Source organism: Polypterus senegalus, chromosome 10 (assembly GCF_016835505.1).
Source record: "Polypterus senegalus isolate Bchr_013 chromosome 10, ASM1683550v1, whole genome shotgun sequence".
In the NCBI taxonomy this organism is placed as follows: domain Eukaryota; kingdom Metazoa; phylum Chordata; class Cladistia; order Polypteriformes; family Polypteridae; genus Polypterus; species Polypterus senegalus.
The window spans coordinates 94,585,987-94,603,666 of NC_053163.1; the positions used below are offsets into that span (position 1 = coordinate 94,585,987).

Sequence of the window (17,680 nt, forward strand, 5' to 3'; positions counted from 1 at the left end):
CAGAGCTTCTGTTTAAACTTTGCTGGTTTCTTTTTAACAACTGTGGCAATTTGTCTGATTAACTGTTATTAGGTAATTGTCATTCTCATTTTTCTTTCAGTATCCTGCAGTTGCATTTAGTGTCACTGCAATTTAAATCAAACTATCTGTTGTAGAAGATCATTTGTATAATATGGGCTTGTGTCAAATGTCCCAAAATCATTCTCAAGCTAAGAGACTGCTGTGTTCATCTCAGCAGCTGCATATTTAACCTTGCCTTGTATAGATGAATAACAATGACTATGTAAAGATCAGAAACTGTAGTTATATCTGGTAATAACTACTACCAACTGACCATGAAAGCATGATATCACAGCTAGCTAGCAAGTATTTCTGGCAATATAGATCTCTATTTCTCCTCCCTAACAAGGAGTGAAGCTTACTTCTGCCAAACTCTTCTGATCTTGGACGTGTAAAGCCCCCCAAAATGGACCAAGTGTTAAACCCTATTATTTTATGGAAATTTGTGACAGCTGCCAATACCTTGCTGTACTGTGGACTAGAATGTTTGTCTTCTTCATTGCCATGTATTTAAATGTAAACCGAAGGTCGCTATCGTAATACGTTTTCCTTCAACATCTGAATCACGTGCTTGCTAAGTTAGTTGGCAAATTAATATTGGCCTGCTCAGTATGTGTGTGAGAGGGTCCTGGCAAGTGTATGGACAGGCAATTCAACCAGGTGGGAGCCTGCTGTGTCTGAAGCTTTCTCCCAGCAACTGTAAAGTTTGTTAGTATAAAAAAAAAAGATTGAAATATTTAACTTGAGCATTATAAGAGGCACAAATCAGGGATGGGAAACGATTCATTAGTTATTCGTTATAATTGACAATTGTAGAACTAACTGACATTTGGGGAAACAACAAATGGAACACACTTGACTTTATGCTATTCTGTTATGGCTTTAAGAACAATCATCGTTTGTCCTTTACAGATTTCAAAAAGTGATTTTTAACTGTTACACACAACAGTTTTGTGACTGACACAGTTTATGTACAAGATATTCCTAAACCACTTCCTTCTGGAAGTTGCAGTTACTTCCACATAACTTAAAGAGATTGGCTTTGCATGCAGTAAGGCCCACCCATCCTAAAACATTGCCCTCTCAGAGTTCCACTACAATTGGTTGATTATTTCAATCACTCATACGAGATCAACCTGCCGCGTTGTCTCTCTACCTCCTATTGGTTGAATCAGCTGGACAGTCTTCAGGAGCTCCTTGTTGTCTTGCTCTAATTGTGGACCCTGTACACTGGATTCTTTGCGCTGAAAAATGTCGGAAGCAACGGTTGCGGACACCCGTCGTTTAAATTCTAAACCCCAGGATCTCACGGATGCATATGGGCCTCCGAGTAACTTTCTCGAAATCGACGTATTTAACCCACAGACAGTTGGGGTCGGTAGGAACCGATACACAACGTACGAGGTCCGAATGCGGGTAAGGCTATGCGCCGAAAGGGAGCAACCCGAGTTCCGAGGATGTAGGTTGGGCCTTCAATCGGTTAACAGTCTTGAAGTGTACCCCTGACATAACGCACTGTTTAGAGCTAATATGTTAGACACAGAAGAAGGGTGAGATGACAAAAGAGAAAACACAGCAGACACATCTATGGCAGAAGGAAATGGGCGTTTTTGTTGCTGCAAGGAACAAACGCCAGAATCTAAATGAAAAACTCTTCATTCATTGGAAATGTGAGATATAAAGCTGTACCGATCTGCTAAAAATAGTAGACATTTTGAATTAGAAAAAGAGACCTTCTAACTGATTATAAGTATTTGTGCAGGAGTGCATATTTTAACATATTTCAAGTATAGGTATGTATCGGCTACATTCTGTAAGGATGTTGCTGAATTGGCAATAAATATCCTTAAGGAAATAAGTGAAGACTGTACAGCAGAATTCCAAGCCTGATAATCAATTACATCGTCAATTTTACGAATTATCGAAATACCTAATCCGAGATGCATCATGTATTTTAAATATTCTGAATTTTACAAGAAACATTAAACGAACATTACTGTTTAAAGTTTCTCTAGGATCAGAGGTTAAAATCCATGTTTAAAATGGACCAAAGGGTAATCATAAGCTAGAAAGTTGCTCAGACTGTTGGTGAGTGTTTCACAGAAACATTTCAGTCGGTCGTTAGTAACTGCGTTGAAAGTTGTATTTAAATTACACGGGAAATGTTATTAAATTAACCAAATGCTTGTTTCATTTTATTAAAGTGTGACAAGCTGAACTGCCTCCCGAGACATTTGGCTGATTCTTAATTACTGCATCCTCTATCACCCCGAGACATGTACTGCGTTGCTATGCTGTTTCAGACAGGGCCTCTAGCATATTCTTGTTGATGCCTTGTCCTAGGGGAAGATTCTGTAAGATGTCCTTAGGTGTTAGTGTTACCATGATGTACCATTGTAGAAAACATACATATTTGTTATTAAAATTGAAAGGTCAAAATATCAGTGGCATAATGAACTTTGTAATTCCAGAACCCTAAGATTATTCTGGATTTGTTCGGAATTTCCAAATAACATTAATTACGCAGTTGGAAGGGTAATTCAGTATATTATGTGGGCTCTTGAGCAAGGCCTTTAACCTGCAATTGCTCCATCTTGACATTAAATTGCATCCAACTTGGAGGTTGCTGGCAGGATTGGCACTCCAACCGCTGTAAAAAAAAAAAACAAAAACCTCGCACTGTTCCATTCAAACTAGTGTGGTGCAGAGGTGTCACCCATTGCACGGCTGTGCTTGGGTCCTAATTTGGGATCCTGAGGTAGTTTTGTCATGTGGTGGGTGTGCCAATGCACTGTATCAGTGCATACTCCTATGTTTTAATATATTTTTATACTTTTCATTCTGTATTAAATAATGCAGTCTAATTATGCTAATTTAGTTAAGTTTGTGAATGTAAATGGTTTATTATATGTTCACTCTAGACTTGTCTTTGATGTCATAAGCTCTTATGTTCAATGCTGTCATATATATATATATATATATATATATATATATTTTTTTTTTTTTTTTTTCTTCATTGGAGCCCAAATTACCTGATATGACTTAACAAAATACAACATACTCAGTTGAGTGTACAAAGTAGAGTTTTTACTTTTCAGTGTACGGCAGACGCTATTTTCGTAGTATTCATTGCAAATAAATTGGTATATTTCTTTGTCCATCAGTTTTTCCTGCCTGTAAACTGTCCTTTTGGAGTAGCTGTGCGTGTTTAACTTTTCTTTCACCTCTGTTCCCTAAATGCATTTTTCTGCCTTCTTTAGTCCTTGTTTTCAGAAAATCATTACATTTATTCTACCATCTTATTTCTACTTCCATTGTATTTTTTTCTTGACCTTCTTTGAAAGTACATTCTGTAGCTGTGAAATTCGTGTATTTTCATAATAATATATTTTAGAATACATTGTGGCAGAAAAGAACAGTATGATTTCCAGTGGTATCTACTGAATGACTTGTTTATCCAGTAGTTAATCATTTAGTTGAACAAATACAATTACTATTTTGTTTACAATATTTAATAATTTGAAAATTATGCCTGTTTAAGGAATATATTATTTAAAGTAATCAATTGACACTACAGTAGATGCCAGCGCACAGGCCATAGGTAAGTTGCCAAGATTTGTTTCCTTTTGTGGTGTTGTTCATTTGAATCTCTGTTTAATTGGTACCATAAACAATTTGTTTCTGTGATCACTTCATGTTGTAGCTTACTACAGTTTTCATATTTTTATTTGCTCTAATAATTAATTCCAGCTTCCACAAAACCAGAGATCTTTGTACTGGGTGGCATGGTGGCACAGTGGTATCGCTGCTGCCTCGCAGAACCCGGGTCCTCCCTGCGTGGAGTTTGCATGTTCTCCCCGTGTCTGCGTGGGTTTCCTCGGGGCGCTCCGGTTTTCTCCCACAGTCCAAAGACATGCAGGTTAGGTGGATTGGCGATTCTAAATTGGCCCTAGTGTGTGCTGGGTGTGTTTGTGTGTGTCCTGCGGTGGGTTGGCACCCTGCCTGGGATTGGTTCCTGCCTTGTGCTGTGTGTTGGCTGGGATTGGCTCCAGCAGACCCCCGTGACCCTGTGTTCGGATTCAGCGGGTTGGAAAATGAATGGATGGATCTTTGTACTTTTGCCACTGGAGGAAGTAAAACCTTTTGACCAGTCTTTGGTGCATTTTTTCTTCCTTCTTTCATTGTACATAAGTTAAGATACTTTGGTCAGCTGTATGCTTCAAATAAAGGGGCAGATTTAATTGCTGTCTTATTTACAGTATATCATGAATGAAAGATGTTTATGAATTATCTTTGATTGGTGGGACAACCCTTGTCAAAATAAAGATAGGTTTTATATACTATAAATTAACCCCCTCCCCAAAAAGTAGTATTTACATTGTTTAAAATATTTCAGTAAACTTTTAACAAAGTACAGTAAAAAGCAATATTAAAGAACAAATGGCACAGACAAAAAATATCCCCAGTTAAGCAAACACATATATACTGTATGTATGTATATATATATATACTGTGTATATGTGTGTGTGTGTGTGTGTATATATAAAATAAATAAAATATTCATGTAATAAAAGTTATCCAGTGCAAGCTGACCTCTATGCGAAGAAGTAATTGGCCCCTGTTAAAACAACTCAAATCAGGTAATAGAACAGTCAGGCTCAATATAAACCTCACTTTTTTGATACTTATCACAGTCAGTTCCCAGGGCATAGTCTACAAGCACATAATGGCATGACTAAATAAACTCTGAAGAGATTAGAAAAAAAACTTCAAATCTGTTAGCCTGAAAAGACCTATAAAGCAATTTCTAAGAATCTGAGAATTCATAGAACCACAATTTAGAGCCACACTCTTCAAATGGAAGACAATATGGAACAGTAGTGAAATTTCCTAAGAGTGGCTAATGTGTCAAAATTGCTTCATGTACACAGTGTTAAAACAAAGGAAGTCGCAAATGATCCTAAAAGAATTAAAATAACCGTAAGCTTATTTTGCCTCGGCAAAGGCCAATGTTCATGACTCTATAATCAGAAAGCCATTAGGCAAACATATACTTCATTGAAGAACAGCAAGGGAGAAATTGGTTCTTGCCAATCATAGCTTAAATGCACATCTCTCATATGTACATGGTGTATTTTGTTGATCCCTGATATTTTGGGAGTTTTTTTATGGACAAATGAAACAAAAATAAAACTTTCTGGACAACATAGTTCCCATTATGTCTGGTGTAAAGCAAGGACAGCATTCCACAGTAAGAATGTCATACTAAATGTTCAGTGTGGTGATAATGTGTGGATGTTTTACTGCAACATGACCTAGGCAGCTTGCCTTAATGAAAGGAAGCATAAATTATGCTCTGTATTAAGAAATTCCTTCAGAAGAATGTCTGGTCATTCATTTTGTACTCTGAAGTGTAGTTGCCTGGGACAGCCATTAAATTCCAATGACACCTTGCTGCAATATCTCAGAAAAGGATGTTTAATGATTGAATCCATCAATCCAGGGATGTACCCATTCCAGCTAGCATTGGGCTTGAGACAGAAAAAAATTCCTGGATGGGGCATCAGCTCATCGCAAGGTGAATACAAGCACTCACATACACTAGCGTCATTTTAGTGTCCCCAAACCTGCATATCTTTGGAAGGAAAACGGAGCACACTGTGGAAACCCAGCAGGAAAACGTGTATATTCCAGGCAGGGAATACCAGCGACATGACTCCCTGCGAGACAGCAGTGCTACCGCTCTGCCACCGTGTCACCCCAATGTATGTAATTATTAACAATATTCTTTATTTAAACAAAATTAATGATTTATCTGTAAAATGTAATGTGGATTCTAAATGTGCAGAGAGTTGGAATATCATGCATTTAATTTGTTCTGTGTGGTGATCTATTGCTGTTTGCCGCTGCTGTCAGGTCAGGAGGAAGCCCCAGAAGCTCTTAGCGATTAAGAACTGGTATGATGTTTACGACGGTCTGCTTTAATGAAAAAGTAAACTACGAGGTTTAAGTGGACATTTCAAGATTGAAGGCAAAATGTCCACTTTAATCACAAAATACACCTTTTCCCCACGTCCTTAAATTTTTTTTTTCCTCTGTGGCTCAAATACAGCGCTGTACATTATGTTGCTGTTGTGAAGTTGGGGGAAAAAAAAAACAAATGGTATGTGAGACTTTTAAAATGTATCGTGTCATTACGATCAGGAATATGCGACACTTGAATATAAAAGCATCACAAATGCATTTGTATGTCGGCATTTTGCTTACCCACATCGAACCATTTATCAAAAATTGAAGCACGCACATTGATCCTATAGGATCCTCAAAGCTGCTTCCTATCGCATGTAGATAGTAAACACAGACTTTGACATCACATTCCAACTTTTATCACACTGCAGCCCCCGACTTTTTGCTGGTACTGCAACTCGCGCACGTGTCTCGTTAATTTCTAAGGATGTGCTCAGAGGATGCGTCAAATGAACACTGGGAATGCGTGGCAGCCATGATGCATATGCGTTCTGAGCATACATTATAAGCGGGCCCTTAGTCTTGGTTCTGTGCTAACTGCAGTTCCTCCTATATGTGTGACTTTCTTAGGCACTTGCACTGATTCCCAGTAAACAAGTCAACTTGGATATTTCTCTAGACACTCTAGTTTTCCTCTCACGGACATGCATGTTTAGTTAACTGGGGTTTCTAAGTGGGATCGATGTGAGGATGAGCTGATGTAAATGTGTCTTGCCCAGGACCGATTTCTGCCTGTGGTTGCTGGAATGGGCACTGCCTCTTGTGACCCTCCTTTAAATGGGATAGAAGATAGATAGATGGATTAATAGTTTCCCATCCAGAAAAAAGTACTTTTATTAGGCAAAGGATGTAAATTCTAGTTCAGCCATTAAAAAAAAAAATTAAAAATACATAAAAATTGTTTCACATGGCTAGGTTTCTCACTTTAAGAAATGCTTGTATCTGTTAATTGGTATTTTATCTGATTAGAATTTACCAATAGCAATCTTTATATTATGTAGTATTTTAATGCCAAACCTTTAGTAAATTTAAGGTAATTTTCACAATTTGTTGGTTGGGACAAAAGAAAATAATACCAAGAATTTGAAAGTTAATATCTTACCTTTTAAAATCTGCAGTTATTTAAATAATCACTTTTGTCTAGTTGCAAGCATTCAGGAATAATTAGTTTTGTAACTGAGAATTTTAATTGCTTGTTGTGTAGCCTATTTAAAAGCACCTAGGCAAAATGCTTTATAGTGATAGTAGATTAGCAGAACTATGGTTTTTCCAGTTAGTAACGCAAATTTTGGATGTGGTGTCTTGTGGTTGCAATGCGATAAGTGTGGCATTTTCATACTGAAGTTATATTGTTTGTCATTTGCTAACTTGCAGAACACTAGTTGCTCAAAATCACTTTTTATGAGCAGTATGTGTATCAATCCCTATTTCTTCAGTCTTACCTTACTGCTTTTCTTAGTAATAGATTTTGAATGGCTGGCTGTTCTGGAGGAAAGCTAGAAAATAGTTTCGGTAAACCTCTGTTTATAAATATTTTTATTTAATTGGGGAAAAAAACTGTTACATTGAATGTCCTACAAGGAAGCATTACAATAAAAATATTTTTGTTAGATTTTAGAGTAAATTAATAAATTAATTACTTAAATGATACAAAAGGCATTCCTCTCAAAGTTGTTTTATATGGCTAATTTGTGAAGTAAACTATTGCAGGTGGGTTACTTAGTAGGACTTACCTAAGAAGTTCACGGTACACAAACATATACTACAAAATTTTCCTTCCTCATTTATAAATATGTGCATTTTAGGTTAAATTGCAATTTCCTAATTGACTCTCTGTGTCTGCGCACAACTGAGCCCTGAGGTGAGCTAGCATCCTCTTCATGCATAATTCTCCTATTGAATTAATCAATCTACAATAAATGAGCTGTCCTAAACTTCATTGTATTAGTGAAGATTTTAATGGGATACTTTGAAGTTGTGTGCAGCCAGGCTATTCTAGTAGCCAGATAACTTCAAGTGATATTTTAGTTTTGTGCTGTATTTTAAAAAGTCCTCTTTTAAATTGTCCATGTCTCTCTATTATAAAAAAAAAAATTCTGGAGAGAAACACTAGGGAAATGAGACGTGAAGACCTGCGAGACGAAAGAGATTGGCCACGGAGCGTCTCGCAGGGACCTTATACATTAGACTTTGTGCCAAGAGATTGACCCAGGAATGTGTCGCGGGGACGTAGAACATGAGATTCTTGCAAGACACGCCCTACTTACAATCAATGTCAAATAAGACCACGGGCAGCAAAACACTCAGTCGTGTAAAGGCTTTGAGCACACACAGCTCCAGGGCTCTCCGCGCATATAAAACGTATAAGGACAATATGTTATAAATGAAACGTAGACGACTAAGCGAAGAAGAAAGCAGCGCAGTGAAAAGAAACTCAAAAGTGTTGTAGAGAAAAAAGAAAATCTAGGTGCAAATTCAGATAATAAGAAAAGTAATTATCAGCCCGTAACTAGTGGAATTGAAACAAAGCACCTCCAATCGGGCTCAGAATTAAAAGACAGAGAGTAAACAACAAAAGTAGAACTTCATAAAGACTTTCACAAATGTTGGCGCTATAAACATGCAGAGCAGGTTAGAGATTATGAAAGCAGTGGAATTTGAAAGGCTCAAAAAAAAACAAACTGTGCGATACACATGTGGAGAAAGTTAAAGAATATGAAAGTAGGAAAATTAGAAAGTATTAAAAAAAGAAAGTATAAAGAAAGTAAAGATCGCAGTAGCGCAAACAAATGGAAATTATTACACGAAAAAAGGGAAAATAATCACCACGGACCAGGTGTCATTGGGGGGAAAGCAAGACAAAGCGAGGTCAGAAATAAAAGACAGAGTAGAAAACAAAGTAAAACATCATAAAGAAGTTAACAAACAAGGGGGCCAAACACATGCAGAGCAGATTAGAGATAATGAAAACAGTGGAATTCAAAAGACTCAAAAAAAAAAAAAAAAAACAACGTAGGTGCAAAACACATGCAGAGCTGGATACAGAATATGAAAGCAGAAAAAAATGAAAGTGTCAAAACAAAGAAAGTAAACATTGCATTCGCGCAAAGGGAAATTATTACTCAGAGAAATAACAAAAAGGTGAATAGAGATTGAATATATGGACATAGGTGATATGTCAGAAGTATGTACATATTGTAAGGCTTTGAAATTTAAGTCGGAGAATTTCAAAAACTGGGTTAACCTCGCATGCATTTACTGTATTGGTTACTTTGCAAAAAAAATAACTGCTGATGATGTAGATCATTTTGTCTGTGCTGAAATTTCAAACACAGAAACCTATCCTGAATTATGGTACAAAGTCATTAAACACATGTCTCACTGACCTCATTTAAAAGATTCAGCATATTGGGACTTGAAAGATTCCAAATATTATTTTTACAGAAGTTCTGAAATGAAAGTGAGACTAATGAAATAGCAACAATTCAAAGAAAAAAAAAATCTTAAAAGTGTGTATCCGGAAAACCAAAAACAGTGGTTAGCGAGTGAAGCCCCCTAGTTTAATAAAAAAGTATATTTTTTCATCTTTTTAGACTAAAATGTTATTAGGTCATGTAAGCTTGCAAGTTGGTTTACCAGTACTTGTAATTGTTTTATTTTTGTTTTTTAAATACTTCACTTTCCTTAATTATTGACATTAACAAATACAGGGCCCCTTTCTGTAGCAAGAGGTTGCAAAATTAACTAAATTACTTTTATTTTTACTGTAAGTAGAAAAAATTCACACATTAATGTTATTTTTGTAGCACTGTTATTGATTTCATCTATGGTTAAAATTTTGTATTCCTTTTTTGCTGAGTTTGTTTTTTGCATTGATTATACAGTTTCAATTTTCAACCCAGTTTTCACATTCTCATCTATGGTTACATGATTTTATTCATGTGGTACCCATTCTCTATAGCAGATGTCCTGTTTGGGATTGAGAGACAAATGGAACAAACATCCTGGCTATTGTCAAAAGTTAACAGTAACCCTCACCATAACTGTATTTCTGTTCTGTTCATACTCAATTTTGTCTGTCCTTAAATGTACTTTTTATACTATCTTTATTTACATAACTGTTTCAGTGTACTATTAATTGTGTAGATATGTTTTAGCTAATTAGTACTAAGAACAAGTGTCATCTTGTTAATATTGCTAATACAAATTAATACCATCATTAACAATTGTTTTTCTCCTCCATGTTTTTTCCTGTAGACTAATCTTCCTATCTTTAAACTGAAGGAATCTTGTGTACGGAGAAGATACAGTGATTTTGAGTGGCTGAAGAATGAATTGGAAAGAGACAGTAAGGTAGGAAATGCTTATGACTGTCTGCACAGCTAAAGAAAAATTTATTATTTTCAAATATTACACATTTTTATTAGTATGATTTATCTTTTCACATGTGTAGAAAATGTTTTGTGATACTACCAATGCTTCAGTCAATGACTAAATAGAAGTAATTCTGCTTCCCAAATACATGCCTGTGCACACATAATTTTTACGTTTTGGTTTAAAGTAAGTGCATTTTTTAAATTTGCTGGATAGGTAGATGTGTGCAATGAACATGCCTTGTGATGGTGTGGTTTCCCAAGTAAAACTGCGTCTTGCCTTGTGCTCAGTGATTATGGGATAGGTTCTTGGCCTATTATAGTCCTGATTTAGGGCAAAAAAAGGTTCAGAAAATGAATGGGTAGACTTCTGTTCTTTCTTTCTCTAAAGAAGCTGACCTTCTGTATTCTATAGGGGTTTTAAAGCTTAAATGTCAAAAGAAAACATAGTTTGTTGAAGAAAAGTTTTAAATTTTATCTACTGAACAATGTACCTAAATTGAACATTTTACATATATTTGTTTGAAGAACATTCTTTTTTGTCTCATGCATTTTTTATGAAGTTTTTAAAAAAATATAATGCAGTTCTTGTATCAGTTGACCCCTTTCCCAGGAATTTTGTTGCTTTTGGTAAAAGTAGTCTGTGGCAGCCATTACAGGGCTGTTGGGCAGTATCTGTATTTTAATTTTTAGAGCGCTTTATCTATCACCTGACACTGGTAGCTACCAAGTAGGTGTTAACAGATGCTTGTTGAGTTTAAACTTGAAGAAGAAATGTAATTGTGACACTTTTTTGAAATGGCATGTCTCTCTTCAACATATTTTTTTTGTTAATCTGTGAGGACCTGACTGAGGCCCATGTTATTTTTCATTCAGGTACGAATGAATAGATGGAGCTGTTTTTGATAATCTCATCATTTTCAGTGTTGTTACATATTTCATGATACTTCCAATATGTATGTTTCATTTGTTCATATTTCATTTTTGTTTTACTTAATAAAGTAGATAGATAATACTTTAGGTGTTTTTCAGTTAGAAGTAACTGGGAGCTTAGGAAATATAAGAGACCTTTTTAGCCATCCATTGATTTTGTGAAATCATAATGCCTTAATTTAAGAACAGGAAAATGTATGTGTTTTGTGGAGATATGACTGGATGCTTACTGCTAGATGATTATCCAAATTGAAATCTGAAAGTATTTTGATTAGCTAACATGTATAGTAGGAATATGAATATTGAACAAGTACAGGTTCTTGGCTTTAGCTTTACTAATTGTGATAATGATTGTTTTCCTATGAGCTTGTTTAGATTTAAAATAAAATACAATAAAATACACCAACTACATAATACCCACAAAAATAAAAACAAAATATTTTCCTTATTCTGTTAAACTGGAACTCAGTTTTATTTTGAACAAATGAAACGTGTTTATTTTAAAAAAGCATATTGAAAAAAGCATAAATATTGCTTGAAGTTTTAAAGAAAAATATAGAATTAGTGAGAAGTTATTAATTAAAACTCTGTGAATTAGGAATGTAAATTTTGATCACATTTAAAAATCAGTAACTGTCCCTCTTTGAGCGAATACTAAAACCCCAAATAATACAAGGTTAATAATTTTCAGGAAGAGTTTTACTTGTATATTATCCTTAGAAGAGTTTGTTTTGGTTTAACGTTAAATTAAAACGCGTCGCAAGTTGTTTCTTACTATTACTGAAAAGCATTTTATGCATTTTTGTTTAGGAATAGGATCATATCGACACTGCGTGCGCAGTGTGTTAACTGTCAGACTGGCAGCTGAGAACACCCACTCTGATGGCACCAATGTTCCGGGTATGCTCAGGTAGTTTCTCGCTAATTTTGTTCTGTCAGTATATCAAACATCTCGCAGAAGGAGTTATATCTGGTCTTGCGTAACTGAGTTAGACAGTTTGCCCTTTGACATACAGTTTGTTTGATGAATATTTAATCAGTCACAGACTGAAAGTTGTAGTGCAGAGGCAAAGTACTTTACCAGGCTCTGTTCACATGGGTGGAGTAATTAGTGACCAGAATGTTTTCTACATCATTGTGAAAGCACGCAGTTGCTCCGCTTGTGAGTCTCTGTGTTTCTTTTCTGCAAGGTTATTTACTGTATGTCTGACTGAAAAACTGCCGTTTTGAAACACAAACGTTGCTGAATCTTGTCTGTCTGATGTCTTGTGTTTGCACTACGAGAAAATAGAAAATGAGGGGGGGAAATGGAGGAAACTGCAATAATCTGTGCGAGAATCGCAAAACCACCAGCGCTGTTGGGCTTTGTGACTAATGGCAGTCGAAATGCACTGAGCTTGCAATACTTTAAAAATGAGAAACTCTGCCAAAAAGTTGTTTCTACTCGTGTAATCTGACATCCTTAATGTAGCATGATCCAGCAACTGCAGTTATGCTTGACATGCTTTCCGTTTTGAAGACTTGTAATGATACATAGCTGAGTATGATAAGTCTACATATTGTAAGTTATCACAATTGATTGTACATTGAATAGCAGTGTTCTATCAGATATTATTGCTTGCAGAGTTGTTAGAGTATTAAAGAATCTATTAATGTCTGATAAGTTCATATTCCCAAACTGTGTGCCTGGTGACATTTCTCATAATAGGGAAATTTTAGATAGTCAAACTCTTAACAAATATGTACAGTTTTGAGTTTAGTCTGTGTTTTGTGCAAATTGAGGAGTGTTTTTATTATCAAAGAGTGACTTCCATTCATCATCTAAACACCCAATTTTAGGGTCCCTTTCCCTGCACTGTTTCAAATTCTCTAGAGGTACACTTTTTTAGTTTGTAAATTTTACCTATATATTTATTACGTTTAGTACCTTTTTTCAGCATTTGGTGCCAGTTTATCAAATTTAGCAAAAATGGCTAGACGCACACATCCATTATCAGAGTAGTACCTTTTATGATTTATTAAATATTAATGGTTGGTCATGTAATTCCCTTAATTGCATCTTGTCCATTAATGCAGCTTAATTTAGAGCTATCACTATACTCTATGGAAAGGTTAAAAAATAATGGATAGTTATAATTAGTAATTTTGTAATGTATTTAATGCACTTAAAATACGTGTATACTAGGAGTCTGCAATATTGGCAAAAAAAGTTGTTTCTCTATTTTCTGGGACTTTCATGATGATGATAATTAGACAATATTTTGCATACTTTAAAAATGTATTTGTAAATGTTTTGCTGATTTAGCTCGTTCTTGTTAATAGGATAATAATTGTAGCTTACCAATGAGATTAATGAAAAAAACAGTTAAGTCTTCCAGGGCACATGTCGACTTTTGTCAAAAGGTGGGGAAGATGGTGGTAATCAACTGTAAGTGATGATAAACCCCCGCCACTATGTTTTAATTGGACTCTCTTTGCTAAAAGGAAAGTTAGCTTCATTGGTTTGACTGAGATTGAGTAGCAAGGAGCAAACAATGGCAAGAATGGAATCAACATTTTTCGAGAGAGATTGAAGTGAATGCGTAAAGCAAAAATACCATGTGGACGATGTTGTACATATTTTCACTGAATTATGCTCTGACTTGTTGGATTCCGATTTTGATACAAATGATTGAAAACAAGTGTGAGGTACCAGCATCCCCTGATCCGTCCCCAGTTGATCGTGGTGCTGAACAGGTTTGTGTAGCTGACATGCCTATGGGAATGTTCACGTGGAGCCACAGCATGCAGCAACATATATTTTATGTGGATTTCTGTGTGAAACCCTTGATTAGTATGCTTTTTAGAAAAACATGTTTTTTGGGAAAAATATTCAGTCCTTAAAAAGTTAAGGAAAACTGGTCTTATTTATTTACTTAAAACTGAAGTGAAATAACACAAAAACATTAAGATCACCAGTCAAAGTTTTACTGACATCAAACATTTGCAAATACGAGTAAACTATTTCAAAGTGGCCTACAGGATTTACACAAAACATTACACTAAGACTAACAAAACTATTGAAATGAGACCATTTTAAACAGGCACTTACCCTTAATGTAAACAGGAATAAAATTCTAATCATTGAACTATAGGTCATAACAGCCTGGATAAACAAAATTCTCTGCTGCAAAGTGAATTGTGTAGCATACAAGCAACAAAAAAGTACTATACTACAGAGTAAAAATCCAAAGTTCTGTAAAATACTGCACAGAAAAAAATATACCATTTGTAAACAAGTACTGTTATATATTGCACAAAGATACAAAAAACCCAAACCTATATTTTTAAACAAATTACTAACTTCAAGTTCTGTCCAATATAGTACAAAGATACAAGAAACAATAAAATTGCAAAATTCTACTTGGGAAACTTTAATTTTAACTTTAACTTGGGAAAGTTGTGTGACAGAAACACCAGTCTTAAAGTTGGTTCAATTTATTTATTTATTTATTATCTAACTTGCATGTGGTAAGTAAAATGGCTTACGGTAAGGTTCTATTTGGGGCACAGTTTTTAAAGGATGCAATATTGTTAGTGAATATTGTGCACTTTAGGGATGATGAAAATGCAGTTGATGTGAGTGCCCAGCCACCACATCTTTACTTAATTGGCTATAAGTAATGGTAACTGATACACAATGCAAAGTGCGCGGGAAGGAATTAATACAGAATGTAAAGTTGTGCTGCATGATTCTTTCTGCTTCATATCTTTGAAATATTTTTTTTTTGTTTATCTCTGGCCTCTTTGCACTCAGAAATGTGTTTACAGTTTGTTAATACAGATTGAAAAGCATTGCAAAAGGTATAAATATTTTTGGAAGATTTTTATTTTTAACTGTTTATTCTTCTTGTGTGATAAAGATTTGACCAGTTTATAATGTCTTGTTTAACATGGTTAGTCAAGCTGCTGAAGATTAATTTGAACAAGTTTTTAGTAATTGTGATTCCAATTTATGTAAACTCCCAGGAGATTTTTAAAGATAAGTGCACCTATTCAAATTAATCTTGAACCCAGAAATATTACATTTCTTCTCTAATATTTTGTCACGTGGAAGTGATGCATATAGATCAGTAATTTTAAAGTGCAGTTTCATCTGCATAATCCTGTTTAACCCTCCTTAACAATTTTTTTTTTATATCTTCTTGGTTGCATAATTAGATTTAGAAGGGTTTGATGATAAATGACAAACATTAGTAACAAAGGACACCCCAGTCTGGTTCACGGTTATAAAACTAATCACTTTAAGTACATTCTTTACGCAAACTTGAGCTTCTGGGAAGCAGTGGTTATATCCATGCATAATGTTGCATTTACAGCTGTTATAGGTAATACAAGTGATAATGCTGATGCATCATCCACCCATTACCAAGTGACAATTATAAAGTAAAAATAATATATGCAAACAAATATAAACAGTTTTTATATTTTCACAATTGTTTGACAACTACATTATTTCCCAGTGATTTATTGATTATTCACTGAGATTTCATTTGAACCTTTTTTATAATAGAGGCATCTATGGGATCAACCATTCTCTTGTTCTTTAATTTGTTCCTGGGCAATAAGTACTTCAGACAGATGGATATTCTGTTTTCAACAAAAAGACAATCATAAAAAATTTTTTTGGGGCTGATACTGATCATCTATATCACCTTGCTAGAATTATGCAGATTATGATAACTTATCCTTTTTAATTTTTTTTTTTCCTGCATAACCCGAGGTTTAGAAGCCTTATGTTTGGCAGGCTGCCTTTGGTAGTTTTACAGCTGAAGTGCAGACAATAGGTTTTTCCTCTTCATCTCTCTATTATAAAAAAAAAAAATCCTGGGAGGGAGACTAGGGAGATGAGACGTGATCTTCTCAGAAGACAATTTGATGTCACGCGAGAGACACTTTAACCTCACGCGAGACAAGGCAGTGAGACAACATTTAAAACAAGTTCACGGACATCTAACTAAGCAGTTGTTTGAATGCTTTTGGCAGACAGGCATCATGTGCTCCCAGTTCCTAAAACAGCGACAAGCAGAACACGCAGCTTATCAGCAGCAGCAGGAAGCCAGCAGATGAGCCTCTCCTTAGTGTGCGTTCAACCCCACCCCCCCATATATAATATGTATGTGTATATGTAGATATGTTTATATGTAGATATGTTTATATGTTTTTGTGTGTGTGTGTGTATATATATATATATATATATATATATGTATATATATATATATATATATATATATATATATATATATATGTGTGTATATATATGTATATATATATGTGTATATATATGTATATATGTATATATATATATATATATATATGTGTATATATATGTGTATATATGTTAAGACAGCAACACTCATAACAGTGACAAAAAAATGACATTGACAATCGTTACGTTATTTTTAAAATGTTTCCTTTTCTTTTTCATAACTTCTTTAACACACTACTTCTCCGCTACGAAGCGCCGGTATTTTGCTAGTTACTGATATACTCCAAAACATACAGTAAGTTACCTAACATTAGTTAGAGATGGTTTACTATTCATATGAACTCAAATATTATACGAAAAAAGAAAAAAAAAACTAGGACGGCTCAGCTACTCTTATTCACTCGTTTACTATAGCTCCAAACACGTTAGCAAACATAACTGAAATTCTATTCACTTAACCCTTAAACTGCCTAAGCTGACTGTATGCTGCGACATACATTCATTGAACTCTGCAACCGGCTAAAGTTGTTTCTCTTGCAGTTTGCCAGCATGCCGGAGCCGAGTATATTCGGCAGTGTATATTCAGTGAATGCTGCAACCGGCTGTTGTCGTGTCTCGGTGCAATTTGCCAGCACGCAGCGGGCGAGTATATTCGGCGATATACATTCATTGAACCCCGCAACCAGCCATATTTGCTTCACGTTGCAATTTGACTGCCCGCCAGAGCTGATCAGTCATTGAGCAGCCAGCTCATGAGCACTGCCAGCCCTGGCAGAACTGCAGCACCACTGTCTCTGGGATTGAGCCGCTGCACTAGACGAGTCTGCAATCATCAGTGTTTACCTCTGCGTGTTTGCATGCAGCCTGTTCAAGTGCAGTTGGCTCAGTTGCACCTTTAATATATAGTAATAGATTGTTGCAGTAGTTGGGGTTTTTTTTTTTTATAGTTTTTACAGTTCATTTGCAGTGTGTAAAATGATTAGTGTTGGAGTATTTGTGATGCTCTTTGCATGAAAAAAAATATGCGTTCCATTAAAAT

At 35.2% G+C, this 17,680-nt stretch overlaps 1 protein-coding gene across 1 annotated transcript in view; it reads left to right on the forward strand.

The window, feature by feature from the left end:
• The first annotated feature begins 1,207 nt into the window (after positions 1-1,207).
• Positions 1,208-17,680, forward strand: part of LOC120537349 (sorting nexin-12) — a 30,720-nt gene continuing 14,247 nt past the window's right edge. The window contains exons 1-2 of the mRNA XM_039766234.1: positions 1,208-1,476; positions 10,345-10,440. Coding sequence (XP_039622168.1) covers positions 1,312-1,476; positions 10,345-10,440 — 261 coding nt within the window. The 5' untranslated portion in view covers positions 1,208-1,311. The remainder of the gene's footprint in view (positions 1,477-10,344; positions 10,441-17,680) is intronic.